Source organism: Chiloscyllium plagiosum, chromosome 25, assembly GCF_004010195.1.
Source record: "Chiloscyllium plagiosum isolate BGI_BamShark_2017 chromosome 25, ASM401019v2, whole genome shotgun sequence".
Lineage (NCBI taxonomy): Eukaryota > Metazoa > Chordata > Chondrichthyes > Orectolobiformes > Hemiscylliidae > Chiloscyllium > Chiloscyllium plagiosum.
This window is the reverse complement of record NC_057734.1, coordinates 5516059-5527447: the sequence shown is the minus strand read 5'-3', so window position 1 is coordinate 5527447 and position 11389 is coordinate 5516059. Positions and strand designations below refer to the sequence as shown.

Here is an 11389-nt window from a genome sequence, read left to right as displayed (position 1 = left end):
ACCCCCACCCTCCTCGAGCTTATCTCTCCACGCTTCAGGCTCTCTGCCTTTATTCCTGATGAAGGGCTTTTGCCCGAAACATTGATTTTACTGCTCCTCGGATGCTGCCTGAACTGCTGTGCTCTTCCAGCACCACTAATCCACTATCACTAAAGTGCTCACCTACCTCCAAATCTAACACCTCGCCTGGTTCATTACCCATCACCAAATACAATGTGGCTTCGCTCCTTGTTGGCTTGTCTGCATACTGTGTCAGGAAACCATCCTGCACACCAAAGTGCTCACCTACCTCCAAATCTAACACCTCGCCTGGTTCATTACCCATCACCAAATACAATGTGGCTTCGCTCCTTGTTGGCTTGTCTGCATACTGTGTCAGGAAACCATCCTGCACAAATTGGACAAAAACTGATCCATATAAAGTACTCAAACTATAGTATTTCCAGTCAATATTTGGAAAGTTAAAGTCCCCCATAACAACTATCCTGTTACTCTCACTCCTGTCCAGAATTTTCTTCGCTATCCTTTCCTCTACATTTCTGGAACTATTCGGAGGCCTATAGAAAACTCTCAACAGGGTGACCTCTCCTTTCCTGTTTCTAACCTCAGCCCATACTACCTCAGTAGATGAGTCCTCAAACGTCCTTTCTGCCACTGTAATACTGTCCTTGACTAACAATGCCACACCTCTTTTTTTTTTTATTATTTTCTCTGTTCGTACTGAAACATCTAAATCCTGGAACCTACAACAACCATTCCTGTCCCTGTTACTAACTGTTTACTAAAGCATTTGATAAGGACCCTAAGTTGGTCCAGAAGATCAAATTGTTCGGAATCCGGGCTGATACAAATTGGATAGAAAATTGACTTGGTCGTAGACGACTGGAGGACTGTGACCATTGATTTTCTGCAAGGATAAAAGAAATCTGATAAGTTTGCAGATGACAGGAAAATTGGTGGAGTTGTGGGTAGTGAGGAAGGCTATTGAATGACCGCAGCAGGATATTGATCAGCTGAGAAGTTGGGCAGATGGAAAATAGAGTTTAATCTGGAAATGTGTTAGATGATACATTTTGGGAGGTCAAATGCAAGAGCAAAGTATACTGTAAATACCAGGACCCTCAGGAGTATTGATATACAGAGAGATCTTGGGGTCCAACTCCATAGCTAAATGAAAATGGCACCACCAAGTGGAGAAGAAGTTAAAGAAAGCATGTGGCATGATTGCCTTTATCGATCGGGGCATTAATTATAAAAATTGGAAAGTCACTTGCAACTGTAAAAGATTTAAGTCAGGCCACATTTGGAATACTGTGTACTGTTCTGGTTGCCACATTGTAGGAAGCCTATTTGGAGACTTTAGAGAGGATGTAGAAGAGGTTTACCATGATGTTGCTTGGATTGGAGCGTATTAGCATAACGAGAAGTTGGACAAACTTGGATTGTTTTTGTTAGAATGTCAGGGGCTGGGGGAGGTGGCGATCTTAGAAGTATACAAAATTATAAGGGGTGTAGATAGGATGGATAGTTGGTGTCTGTTTCCCAGGGTGGAAATGTCAAATACCAGGGGCATAGGCTTATGGTGGGAGGGGAAGAGTTTAAAGGAGATGTGCAAGGTTTATTACAGTTGGTGGTAAATGCCTGGAATGCACTGCCAGGGGAGATAGTAGAAGCAGAAACATTAACAAAGTTTAAGAGGCATTTAGGGAGACGCATGAACAGGCAGAGAATAGAGAGACCAGGTGCAGGCAGACAGGATTAGTTTAGATTAACATGGTCGACACAGACATGGTGAGTTGAAGGTCCTGTTCCTGTGCTGTTGTGTTCTATGCACATGGGGACATGCAACTTGTACATTATGAATGTGAACACATGAAAACACTTGATTCACTGTTTTTACAAAACGATATGAAAAATACCTACATATAGACATAAAAGTTAGAAGCAGCATATGATGCTTGGGTTTTGAAATCTGCTGGAACATAGGGGTACTAGAAGACTCATTCATTTCACAGATTTGAGATGCTGGGGAAAAATCAGTTTGAGTGGGACACAGAGAGAAATCTCAATTTCGGATGAAGTGAAATTTCAGGTGTGTGACAATATGGGTTTTAAAAAACATAAATTCAAGCTTACATGCATGTCCATATTACAATATGTTTAAAACAAGCTTGCAAGTTTTCAGATTCTGCCATGTCATTTTATGTGCTTTATAATGGGAATTTAGATGGCGAAATGAAGGAGCTGGTGTGAATATGATGGAGTTTACATGGAGGGAAAAACTAAGGGAACAAAGAAAGCGAAGTTCAGAATTGAACGTGAACTGAGTAGGAGGTTGAAATCACTGATGATGGGAGTATCTGTGCCGAGGCATCAAAGCTAAGCAGCTAAACATTGCAAGCTGCTGCCTCTTCTGACATCATATCATTGAAGATCAATTGATAATTTTCATTTTATTGCAAGAGTGGAATAATGTAAGGGATGCTGATATTGGTACTAGATATTTTGACAATTGGGATTAACAATTCTTTTTAATTTTGTTCCTCAGAGAGTGAAGAAAGTTATTGGAATTGAAATGTGCCAGGAAGCTATTGAAGACGCTAAAGTGAATGCAGAGTTAAATGGTTAGTATGTATTAACATCGTTGATAAACTTTCTTGTTGGTCTTGACCATGTTAAGTTCAATTTTCACTTGTTTCAGAACCATTGTCCCAAGACAACATGACACTGTTGGAGTTTCTTCATTAGAGTAGTTGTTTGACCCAGCCCCAGATCTTGATTGTATCTGCTTGTAGAAGATATGGAAATTTTGTTTGTTCCCCTCTCTCCATCCCAAGTGTGTGTTCTTCTTTCTTCTTTGTAGCTTCTCACAGATAACAGGCTAAATCTCCAAGTCTGCCGGGGAATATTCAGTTTCAGTTGTTGCTCAAGGCTTGTATTATGTTGAATGCTAAAGCCCTGTGCTTGACGAAAACCTCCCTGGGGTTTCCATGTTTGATACTATCCTCTGCGATCTGAGGTGAAATAGTTAAATTTTTAAAATGTCCTTTAGTTTTGTTTCTTTAATTAATGTATCAGCTCTGTGCAATTTGTACAAGTTCCATTTTCCTATTCAAGACTGGCAGAAAACATATATCTAAATAACAAAAAATAGAAATTGCTGGTAACATTCCACTCCCAAGCATCCCAGATGTCCATCTATTTTGAACAAGGTGCTTTCCTCCCCTCAGTCATCTGGACAGCCCTGCACTGTACCTCCTCCATTCCCCGTTCCACTGTTCTAAACGCCCCTCTCCTCAATGGAACAAAGACAGGGTTCCCCCTTGTCCTCATCTACCACCCGACGTATCATTCTTAAACACTTCTACCAACTCCAATTAGACCCCACCATCAAGAACATCTTCCCTACCCCTGTCTGCCAGCAGACATAAAATCCATAGAATCCCAACAGTGTGGAAACAGGCTCTTCAGCCCAACAAGTCGACATTGACCCTCCGAAGAGTAACCTATCCATACCCATTTCCCCCGACTAATGCACCTAACCTTCACATCCCTGAACACTATCGATAATGTGGCATGGCCAGTTCACCTAACCTGCACATCTTTGGACTGTGGGAAGAAACCAGAGCACCCGGAGGAACCCCATACAGACACTGGGAGAATGTGCAAACTCCACACAGTCACCTGAGGCTGCGCTGTGAGACAGCATTGCTAACCACTTGAACCACTGTGCTCTTTGTGTGTATGTGTGTGTGTGTGTGTATACACATGTATGTGTGTGAGAGAGGGAGGGAGAGTGTGTGTACACATATATATGTGTGAGAGAGAGAGAGAGAGGGAGAGAGTGTGTGTATGCTTGTGAGAGAGAGACAGTGTCATCAGTAACATGGAAACTCTCCCTAAATGCCCACATCTGATTGGAGGAGCATATCACTCTTCTAAAGGCCATCTTTGTTCCTTCACAATCTACAGACCAAGACTATAGCACCGACTTCTGTAAGGACCATTCCCTTCGCCAATCCTTAGTTCACGCCACTCTCCCCACCAAAATCCTCCCCAAACTGCCTGTACCTGCCCCGGCAATTGTAAAAGATGCAAAACCTGCTGACTCACCACTCCCCTCACTTCCATCCAGGGCCCCAAACAGTCCTTCCAGGTGAGACGTGCCTTTCCTCCAACCTAGTTTACTGTATCTGGTGCTCCCGATGCTTCACTACATCGGTGAGACCAAACGTACACGCGGTACATTTTGCTGAGCATCTCAGCTGGATCTGCAGGGGCTGACCTGACTTCCCACTCACCAGACATTTTAATTTCCCTTCCCACTCCCTTTCTACCAAGACCATCCTTGGTCTTCTCCATTGCCACAGCGAATTAGACCACAAATTGGAGGAACAGCACCTCATCTTCCACCCGGGAAGCCTACAGCCCAGAGGACTCAACACTGCGTTCTCCAATTTCAAGTAACCTCCCTTCCCATCCCCCAACTCCCTTTCCAGCCCCTCCTCCTCTCTTCCATTCCTCTGACCTTTCTCTTCACCCCTCCACCCCCACCTGCAGCTCCTCTTACACCCACCCCCAATCCTGAAGAAAGGTCGCACCCGAAATGTTGACTTCTCCACCTCTTGATGTTACCTGGCTTAATGTGTTCTTTGTGAGGAGAAAGTAGAGTTGATATCTTGAGTGCAGTGACTCCTTTTTGGAGCAAAACTGTTTTATTTATCTAAGTTAAAAATCACACAACACCAGGTTATAGTCCAACAGGTTTAAATGGAAGCACTAGCTTTCAGAGCACCGCTCCTTCATCAGGTGACAACCACCTGATGAAGGAGCAGCGCTCCAAAAGCTAGTGCTTCCAATTAAGCCTGTTGGACTATAACCTGGTGTTGTGTGATTTTTAACTTTATACGCCCCAGTCCAACACCGGCATCTCCAAATCATAACTATTATTTATCTAAGTAACTGTTCACATTTCTATTTAACTTCATTTTAATTTTTCCTTTCTGTCAGGTCTGTCCAATGTGGAATTCTTGTGTGGAAAAGCTGAAGATCTCTTTCCCACTGTAATCAATTCTTTAACATCACAGAACTTAGTTGCTGTTGTAGACCCACCTCGGGCAGGACTTCGTAAGAACCATTTTGATACTGAATACTACATTATTGAAAGTTGCCAGTGCAAGATTACAGCCATTTTTAAAAAATTCAACTGACCATATAAGAGTCAATTAACTGGGATTGTTTTTACATTTAACATATTTTTGATTTCCAGATTCCAGAGTTGTATTAGCAATAAGAAGAGCAGAGCATCTGAAAAGTCTGATCTATGTTGCTTGTAATGCTCGAGCAGCCATGAACAATTTTGTGGAGTAAGTTATCTTCTTATTTTGACAATCTAAATATTAAAAAAAAGTTGAGGAAATGTTGCTCAATATTTTGTTCCCTCTGGTATGTCAGAAGGCACAGCAGAGCCTGTAAGTGATGGTTAGAACAGTACCACCCACTTTCACCTGTGGTCATGCTGTGCAGTGCATTTAACTTTTTCATCATGTATAACAGTATAGCAGGTCTTGATCATTGTCCCATCTGTTGGTGTGAAGTTCCATCCTTTGATGGAGTTTAAGTTTAAAACCAGTTTGAACAGCATAACAGTCCTGTAATGATTTGAAACCGGTGCATTAGGCCACCTGTTTGCAATTTGGCCGAAGAGGTGTCACCTGCACTTACCGGTGCTGCTCTGACCCCAAGGCTCAAGCATTAGGTTCAGAACTCTTCCAAAACATGATGAAAAATAACAATGAAAATTAGAAGCAGGCAGAGGCAATTCAGTCCCTTGAGCCTGCTCTATCATTCAGTAAGATCATGGTTCATCTTCAATTCTGCATTCCCAGCTATTCCTGATAATCTTTCTTGCCCTTTTGCTTAACAAGAATTTGTCTATCTCTGCCTAAAGGTATTCATGGGCTCTGCTTCCACCACCTTTTCAGGAAGAGTTCCAAAAACTCAGGAACCTATGTGAGCAAAACATTTGCCTTCTCTCTCTCTCTCTCTCTCTCTCTCTCTCTCTCTTTCTCGCTCTCTCTCTCTTGATTTTTAAAGAGTGACCCCTACTTTTCGGTTCATCTACAAGAGCAAGCATCTTCTCTACATCTTCCCTGTTAGGACCCAATCTAATCAATCGTGTCTTCCTCTGCTGGACTTCAGTAAATACAAGCCCAAGTTGTCCAGTCTCTCCTCATAAGACAACTTTCCCACTCCAGGTATTAGTCTGGCAAACCTTCTCTGGACTGTCTCTGATGCATTTATATCCTTGCTTAAATAAGGTGCACTGTGCACTCTACTCCAGGTCAAAGTTCCCTCCGGACGTCACTGCCAAGTATGGACCTCCAAGAGTATGCTGTCAGAAAGAAAGTTAGAGGGAACGCTGCTCCAGATCCGATCTCACCAATGCCCTGTATAACTAAAGCATAACCTCCCTACATTTGTATTGGGCTCCCTTTGTGACAAATAATGACACTCTATTTAACAATCCCTAATTACTTGTTGTACCTGCATACTAACCTTTTCTGATTCATGTACTCAGGCACCCAAATCCCTTTGCACCACAGAGTTCTGCAATCTCTCACATATAGATAATATGCTTTTCTATTTTCCTGCCAAAATAGACAATTTCACATTTGTCCATATTATACTTTATTTGCCACAACATCTCCAACTCATTCAGCCTATCTAAATCCTTTTGTAGCCTGCTTATGTCCTTTTCTCAACTTACATTTCTTGCTATCTTTGTGTCATCAACATATTTGATCCCTTCATCTGAGTCATTTATGTACATTTGTAAACAGTTGAGGTCACTAAACTGATGCATCATTTGTTACATCTTACCAAGCTGAGAGATTTCCTTACACATACCCTGTGCTGCTTGTTAGCGAGCCAATCTACTATCCGTGTCAAATGCCACCCCGAAAGCCATAAGCTTTTACTTGCTGCAAAAACATTGTTGTGGCACTTTATCAAATGGCTTCTGAAAGTCTGAGTACAGTGTGCCCCTTTATGCACAGTATGTGTCATCCCCTCAAAGAACTCCAATAGATTGGTCAGATATAATTTTCCTTTCACAAAGTTGTGTTGATACTACCTGATTATGTTGAACTTGTTAAAATGTCCTGCTTAATTTTAATAATAGTCAACTATTAAAATTTTTTAAATTTTCTTGTGGGATGTGGGCATTGCAGGCTAGCCAGCATATATTGCCTGTCCTGTATGATAGATGTGAAGCTAATTCGCCTGTGGCTTTCAGCTTTCTGTCTCCCCTTTTTGAATAAAGGAGTTATAATCTATACCTTCCAATTTAGTGGGACTGTCCCCAAATCAAAAGAGTTTTGGAAAACTCATATCATAGCATCAACTATCTCAGTAGCCATTTATTTTCATACCCAGGAGTCCATAAGGACCCAGGCTCTTGTCAGCCCAGAGGTCCAGCACTTGACCTTTTTTCTGATTGTACTTCTGATTTCACTGGGTTCTTTCCTCCCTTCCATTTCCTGATTTGTCATTACTTCTGGAATATTACTTAGCTTGTCTATAGTGAAGAATTATGCAAAATACCTTTTCAATTTAACTATCATTTCATTATTTTCCATTATTAATTCAAATGTCTCAAATGCAGTCTACTACTGCATCACTGTTGACTTATTCTTTACCAAAGTTTGCCAATTCATTTTAGGGAGCTCTGAAATTATGTCTTCAAAATTGCCTTTAGTTTAATTCCAAAAAAAAATGGATCCTCTCCTCTCTCCCTGAAACAGCATTTAAAATTAAGTCCTGTTATAGTTCCTGCCATCTATGGGTGCCTTCACTATGAGATCATAAATTAATCCTATCTCGTTGTACAATTCTGGGTCAACTATCTCTGCTTGGTTGCAGAACATGCTGTTCTCAGAAACTATGCCAAAAACATTTAATGAACTCTGCATCTAGGTCACCTTTGTCCATTTGATTTTACCAGTCTATACATCGATTAAAATCTCCCTTGGTTTTCGCTGTGCCTTTTTAACAAGCACTGATTTTTGTTTTCTTCCTTCATGACATTTGGTTACTATTGCAGATCTGTATACTTCTCCAAATAACTTCCTGCCCTAACCTTGGGGTCAAATGATATATTTTCCAGCAAGTGAAGTTTACAGTAATGGGAAGTAAAGTAATAGGATGAGAACATTGGATTCAATGGATACTATTTGGATTTGAAATACCAGACTCCAGTAAAATTACTGCTGGAATGTAAATGGTGAAAATTCCCATCAGCAGAACACCAGATGTTCTAAACAGTACATAACTTCCATTCCTGCTTGTTATGCTACAGATTTATTGTGGCAGCAATACATGAACAAGACCTTTATTTAAACTGGCGATTTGGCACTTGTGCTTTGAATAACAGTAGTCACAATTTTGTGTCACTAAATAAAGTATTGTTATAGAAAATTATTTGCTAATTTTATTTATTATCTATATTCCATTTACTAATGTTTTGATGAGATACAGCTAAAATGTGATTCATGTGCTTTGTTTAAAAGTAACAGTAAAGAATGCTCATATTGAAAATTACTATCTCTGGGACTGTTACAGTCTTCACCTGCACCCACGTGAATCAGTAATTGAATGGTCAGCATTGTGACGTGAATTATTAATGAAACAAATTGTAAACGTAAAATTATCTCTTTCCTTCTGTCCTCCACCGCTCATGTTTTGTTACAGCCTTTGTCGTGCCCCATCTCATCGAGTGAAGGGATCTCCATTTCGTCCAGTTAAAGCTATGGCTGTCGATCTCTTCCCACATACAATGTACTATGAACTGTTAATATTGTTTCAGAGAGTGGAGTAAGCTCAGATTCTTCAAAGATTGAACCGTTAGGAACACAGCTGGGACTGAACTTATTACAGATATTATGGAAAACAAATATTGGGATTAACCAGAAATGCTACCTTGTTCAGCATGTAACTATTATATTTGTATGATGTTGGCATACAGTTTTTCTTTCTGCATAGTGTTTGTAATTTGTGTTTTAACCAAGTCAGCATTATAATGACCTTTAATGAGCAAAATTAAGAGTTTGATTTGAATAGTTCTTGTACATGTTACCATGATGTGTGAATTTGTTGAACTTAATAAAATGTGGTCAATACTGTTTTTCAATGTTTTGCTAATTGTATGTTAGAAGTTTCCAATTGCTGTTTATGCAAGTATGGTCAGAGGACTGAAGGGTTGAGGAACAACTGTTGGCTAGATCACCAGAAGTCCCTTGCTTATCCAATAGTACAATGGGATTTTTATGCCTCTGAGATAACAAACAGTTTTGCATGAGATGTTAAACCTTCAGTGTTCCATTGGCGTGTTAGCTGAATTTATGTACTGAAGGCTTCAGAATCGCTTCTAAATTTAGGAGTTATCTCTAAATTTATTCTTTCCTGCTCAAATTACAGCTGATGCCAAGGCTGATAACCCTTTGCTGTTTGGATATTGTCATGGAATTGGAGAAAAAGCAGATAAATTAAGTTTAATATGTTGCTCCAACAAAACTGGAATTGTTGGAGAAACTCAGCAAGTCCAGCAGCATCTGCAGAGTGAGAAAGCAGAGTTGATGTTCTGAGGCCAGTGACCCTTCTTCAGAACCCAAAATGTTGACTCTGTTTTCTCTGCATAGATGCTGCTAGACCTGCTGAGTTTCTCTAGTGATTTTTTTTGTTTGAGATTGGCAGCATTTGCAGTTCTTGGTTTTATTTCAACTCCATCTCTAAGACAGGCACAGTACCTCCATATACCATGGATGAATGCACCAAAGATGCGTGCACACACACAGCATTTGTTGGCTGGCCATCCTATTTTCCCTTAAGATGAAGAACTTTATTTGCAATTCACTAACCCATGATACACAAAAAGCAAGATTAATCCAACCCAGCCAATTAGCACTTCAGCAGGTTCCTGTTGATCAACAGCAAAGTGATGGAAGATAGCATTGAGTGCTATCAAGCAACACTTATTTCACAATAACCTGCTCTATACACTCTGCTCCTGACCTCATTGCAGCCTCAATCCAAACATGGAAAAAATTGAATTCCAGAGGACTGGGATGAGTGACCAACCTTGACATCAAGTTGCATTTGACTGTGTGGTTAATAAAATTGGAATCAATGGGAACTGAGGTGAGTTTGCTGTATCTCAGATTCATGCCTGACACTAAATAAACTGGTTGGGATTATTGGAGGTCAGTCACCGCAGTTCCAGGACATCTCTGCAGAAGGTCCTCGGAGTAAAACATCTTCCTAATCAGTAACCTCTGGGGCAGGTGGGACTTGTACCCAGACCTCCTTACTTAGAGGTAGTGGCACTACAACACCACCCACAAACCCTCTTGGTTCAACAGGGTAGATATTTTTAATCAGCCTGTTCAAGGATTTTAGGAGATGTCTTCGGAGCAAGTGGGACTTGAACCCAGATCTTTTGGCCTGGGATAGGGATCCTGTGTCACAAGAGCCTTCAAAAAGCAAATGTAAGTAGATTAAAATATTTTCAACCTGTTTGTATAAATTATTACACACCTCAGGAGCAGGTGGGACTTAACACCTGGGCCTCTGGCTCAGACATAGGGGATACTATCATTGCAATACTCTAAGTTGTTCATCAGGACAGTTTCCTTGGCGCTTTATCCCTCATCCCTACTTAGAAAACCCCAAAGAATTGAGAACACTGGAAATCAGAAATAAAAGCAAATTGCTGGAAAACCCTACATCTGGCAGAAGCTGCTTTATCTGGAAGAGGGAGGAAGTAAATGCTTCTGCAATTGAATGGGAAGTTTCTGTGGGGTTGTGGGAAGGTGTTTGAAATAGAGGAGGAGTGACTTAAGATGTATCATATGGAATAGTCCCTGTGGAAAGCTGACAAGGGAGGGGAATAGAAACAAAAAAAGTACAGCGCAGTACAGGCCCTTTGGCCCTCGATGTTGAGCCGATCCAAGCCCACCTAACCTACACTAGCCCACTATCCTCCATATGCCTATCCAATGCCCGTTTAAATGCCCATAAAGAGGGAGAGTCCACCACTGCTACTGGCAGGGCATTCCATGAACTCACGACTCACTGAGTAAAGAATCTACCCCTAACACCTGTCCTATACCTACCAGCCCTTAATTTAAAGCTATGCCCCTTCGTAGTAGCTGACTCCATACGTGGAAAAAGGTTCTCATGGTCAACCCTATCTAAAGCCCTAATCATTTTGTACACCTCTATCAAGTCACCCCTAAACCTTCTTTTCTCCAATGAAAACAGCCCCAAGTGCCTCAGCCTTTCCTCATACGATCTTCCTACCATACCAGGCAACATCCTGGTAAACCTCCTC

General features: G+C 41.0%; 1 protein-coding gene across 4 annotated transcripts in view; it reads left to right on the top strand.

Annotated features, from left to right (window-relative positions):
• trmt2a (tRNA methyltransferase 2 homolog A) overlaps window positions 1-9184 on the top strand; it is a 40928-nt gene extending 31744 nt beyond the window's left edge. For 2 of the 4 annotated variants that reach the window (XM_043715425.1, XM_043715422.1), the window contains 4 exons: window positions 2549-2624; window positions 5011-5127; window positions 5270-5366; window positions 5951-6606. In XM_043715425.1, coding sequence (XP_043571360.1) covers window positions 2549-2624; window positions 5011-5127; window positions 5270-5366; window positions 5951-6101 — 441 coding nt within the window. In that variant the 3' untranslated portion in view covers window positions 6102-6606. Of the gene's footprint in view, window positions 1-2548; window positions 2625-5010; window positions 5128-5269; window positions 5367-5950; window positions 6608-8751 lie in introns of those variants that run through there. The other 2 variants (XM_043715423.1, XM_043715424.1) reach the window with 2 other exon arrangements.
• The last annotated feature ends 2205 nt before the right edge of the window (window positions 9185-11389 follow it).